Source organism: Ziziphus jujuba, chromosome 9 (genome assembly GCF_031755915.1).
Source record: "Ziziphus jujuba cultivar Dongzao chromosome 9, ASM3175591v1".
Classification (NCBI taxonomy): Eukaryota; Viridiplantae; Streptophyta; class Magnoliopsida; order Rosales; family Rhamnaceae; genus Ziziphus; species Ziziphus jujuba.
In genome coordinates, this window is record NC_083387.1 from 23,137,342 (window position 1) to 23,139,711 (window position 2,370).

Below are 2,370 nucleotides of genomic sequence, written 5' to 3' on the forward strand. Positions count from 1 at the left end.
ATTCATCGGAGCCAAGTACAAAAAAATTATTAAAATTTTATTTCAAAGTATTATAAATACAATTTGGAAACTTCTATTTCCCAACACCTTCCAAATAATAATACTTTTTTTTATATTTAATTTGACTTAACAATAAGAAAAGAACATGTCACATGTTATTGAATAACATATAGATCATAAATGATTTTCTTAAACTGACAAGACACTAAACATATTTAATCATAAAAATTTATATTCTTTTTTAAACTTATTGATGCACTGTATTTTCAATCATTACATTCTGTTGCTCACATTTAGCAGCAATCCATGCAAATTTCTCTCGGTTAATTCTTATTTATGAATTGTAGGGTTATTGACACTATAGAATATGAATATACTCCATATTAACTTATTAGATTCACGTACAAGATACATACATCCCATGTTGTATGTTGTAACAACTACATGTTTTTCAAAATTTCAACGGAGAAGGCTTCCTAATTTTAGTGGCTTGCTCAAAGGCATAAGCAATTTCAATAAGTTTTTGTTCTGAACCCCTTGGGCCCCCAAAGCAAATGCCAAACGGGACACCATCTTTGTATCCTGCGAGGACTATTATCCCGGGGAAACCCCTCAGAGCAAGTGGTGTAGAAAGAATAGCAAATGGATCACCAGCCACCAATGCATCTAGCTTATTCTTTTTCATCACCTTCTCAAACCCATTTTTTGACAAGCGTGCAATTGAAGAAAGTGCTGCCTTCTCTGCATTTCCCATTCCATTTGTGGCTTCCGCAGTTAAAAATAGGTTTTTTCCATACTGCTTCACTTTTTCCTGCATTGTCCAAGTAAATTACAATGCCATGTTTCAGATGGGAAATCCTGTGGATCAACAAACAATGCATACCTAAAGGGGATCACCCCTAATATAGACCTGTTTACAATGCAAGACTAGAATGGATTGTTTAAGGTTTAGATATCAAATCAGACTAAACTTGAAATAGTTCAATCCAATTTTAATCATGTCTAGTTAAGTCTTGCATTTTCAAATGGGAATAGGATTAAATCATGTTCGATTGGACCAAATTTAAAAACAATTTAATACAATATAATCATACATTTTAAATAAGCAACATATAGGTATGAACTGTGTACTTACTTTTTTGCTTTTGTTGTTGAAGGCAATGACATCTGCCAAGGACCGCACTGGTGAAGTCACAAGCTCTTTTAAGTATGCGTTTAGGGATATTTTGAACTCAATAGACAACGCAGTATTTTCGGCTGTGGAGCTAAAGATCTCCCCTACGTTGTCTATTTTCAGATGGTCTACCAAGATTGCACCTTCTCGCCTATATTAATCAATACCAAGTTCATCAGAATACATTAAAATACAGAGGAGTAGAAGCCATTATTCCACACAAAGCTATCTCAAAATCCAGGCATTATTCATAAGGTATTAGATTATATATTAGTTGTGACCTTAGTGTCTTGAAATGTAGCTTAAATGTTTGAGCCAGAAAAGTGTTGTTGCCAAAATCAAAGAAGGGATCCTTGACAATTCCAATTCTCTTTCCTTTGAGTCCGTCGCGTCTGAGAAACTGTGCATAGCCACCTTTAGGAATGTATTTGGACGTCTCAATTCTTGCAATGTCGTTTTGATCGATGCCAACAATGGCATCAAGAACGTGAACGGCATCTGATACAGTCCTACAAATTGGCCTAGTTCCATCCAACACCAAGGAAAGCTACATATGTTATTTGAAAAACCAAATGGCATGGAAAAACTATATCTTCTCTGAGAAAAAAAAAAAAAAAGGATTTTTTTTATTGTTTTATTGTTGTTATTATTATTGAAAATTGTAGAAGCTAGGTAAAGAGAAAACCAGTGGAGGCATTTAATTTTCCACTTACCCAATGTTGTCCTGCCTTGGGGAGATGGGAACAACCCCAGCTCTACTAGTGAGACCCACTGTTGGCTTGATTCCTAGTACAGAGTTCAAATTGGCAGGACATAAAATTGAGCCATCTGTCTCGGTTCCCAATGACACCGCTCCCAAATTTGCAGCTACTGAGATGGCTGATCCACTGCTCGATCCACAAGGTGTAGCCAATGGATTATAAGGGTTCTGCATGTAACATTTTCGTTATAATGCCATCATCAAAGCAGAGTATATGAAACAGGGTATGTACACTGCAATTTGGTAATTTTTCATACTACAGTGAATTAAAAAAAAAAAATACCAAAACATGAATCAAAACCCATATAATAGTCATAATATTTGAATATTGGTTATATTATAATAATATTTGAATATTGGTTATGTCTGTGGACTAATGTTAAACTCACCAGCCCTTTGCCACCTCTGGCACTCCAACCACTAGGTGCATTGTCGG

At 35.1% G+C, this 2,370-nt stretch overlaps 1 protein-coding gene across 1 annotated transcript; it reads right to left on the minus strand.

The window, feature by feature from the left end:
* Positions 1-237: 237 nt before the first annotated feature.
* LOC125424341 (probable amidase At4g34880) lies at positions 238-2,108 on the minus strand. The gene is made up of 4 exons (XM_048481531.2): positions 1,888-2,108; positions 1,456-1,695; positions 1,136-1,325; positions 238-811 (listed from the first exon to the last, which is right to left on the minus strand). The coding sequence occupies exons 1-4, from the start codon at positions 2,106-2,108 to the stop codon at positions 452-454; spliced, it is 1,011 nt and encodes a 336-aa protein (XP_048337488.2). The 3' UTR covers positions 238-451.
* Between the last annotated feature and the right edge of the window lie 262 nt (positions 2,109-2,370).

What these genes read in the sequence shown, in the direction of transcription:
- LOC125424341 (XM_048481531.2), bottom strand. Translation starts at nt 2,108, where the DNA reads ATGCAGAACCCTTATAATCCATTGGCTACACCTTGTGGATCGAGCAGT. An exon ending in CCAAGGCAGGACAACATTGG is followed by an intron (nt 1,696 to 1,887) that starts GTAAGTGGAAAA and finishes GGATGGAACTAG; the next exon opens with GCCAATTTGTAGGACTGTAT. An exon ending in CTACATTTCAAGACACTAAG is followed by an intron (nt 1,326 to 1,455) that starts GTCACAACTAAT and finishes TGATTAATATAG; the next exon opens with GCGAGAAGGTGCAATCTTGG.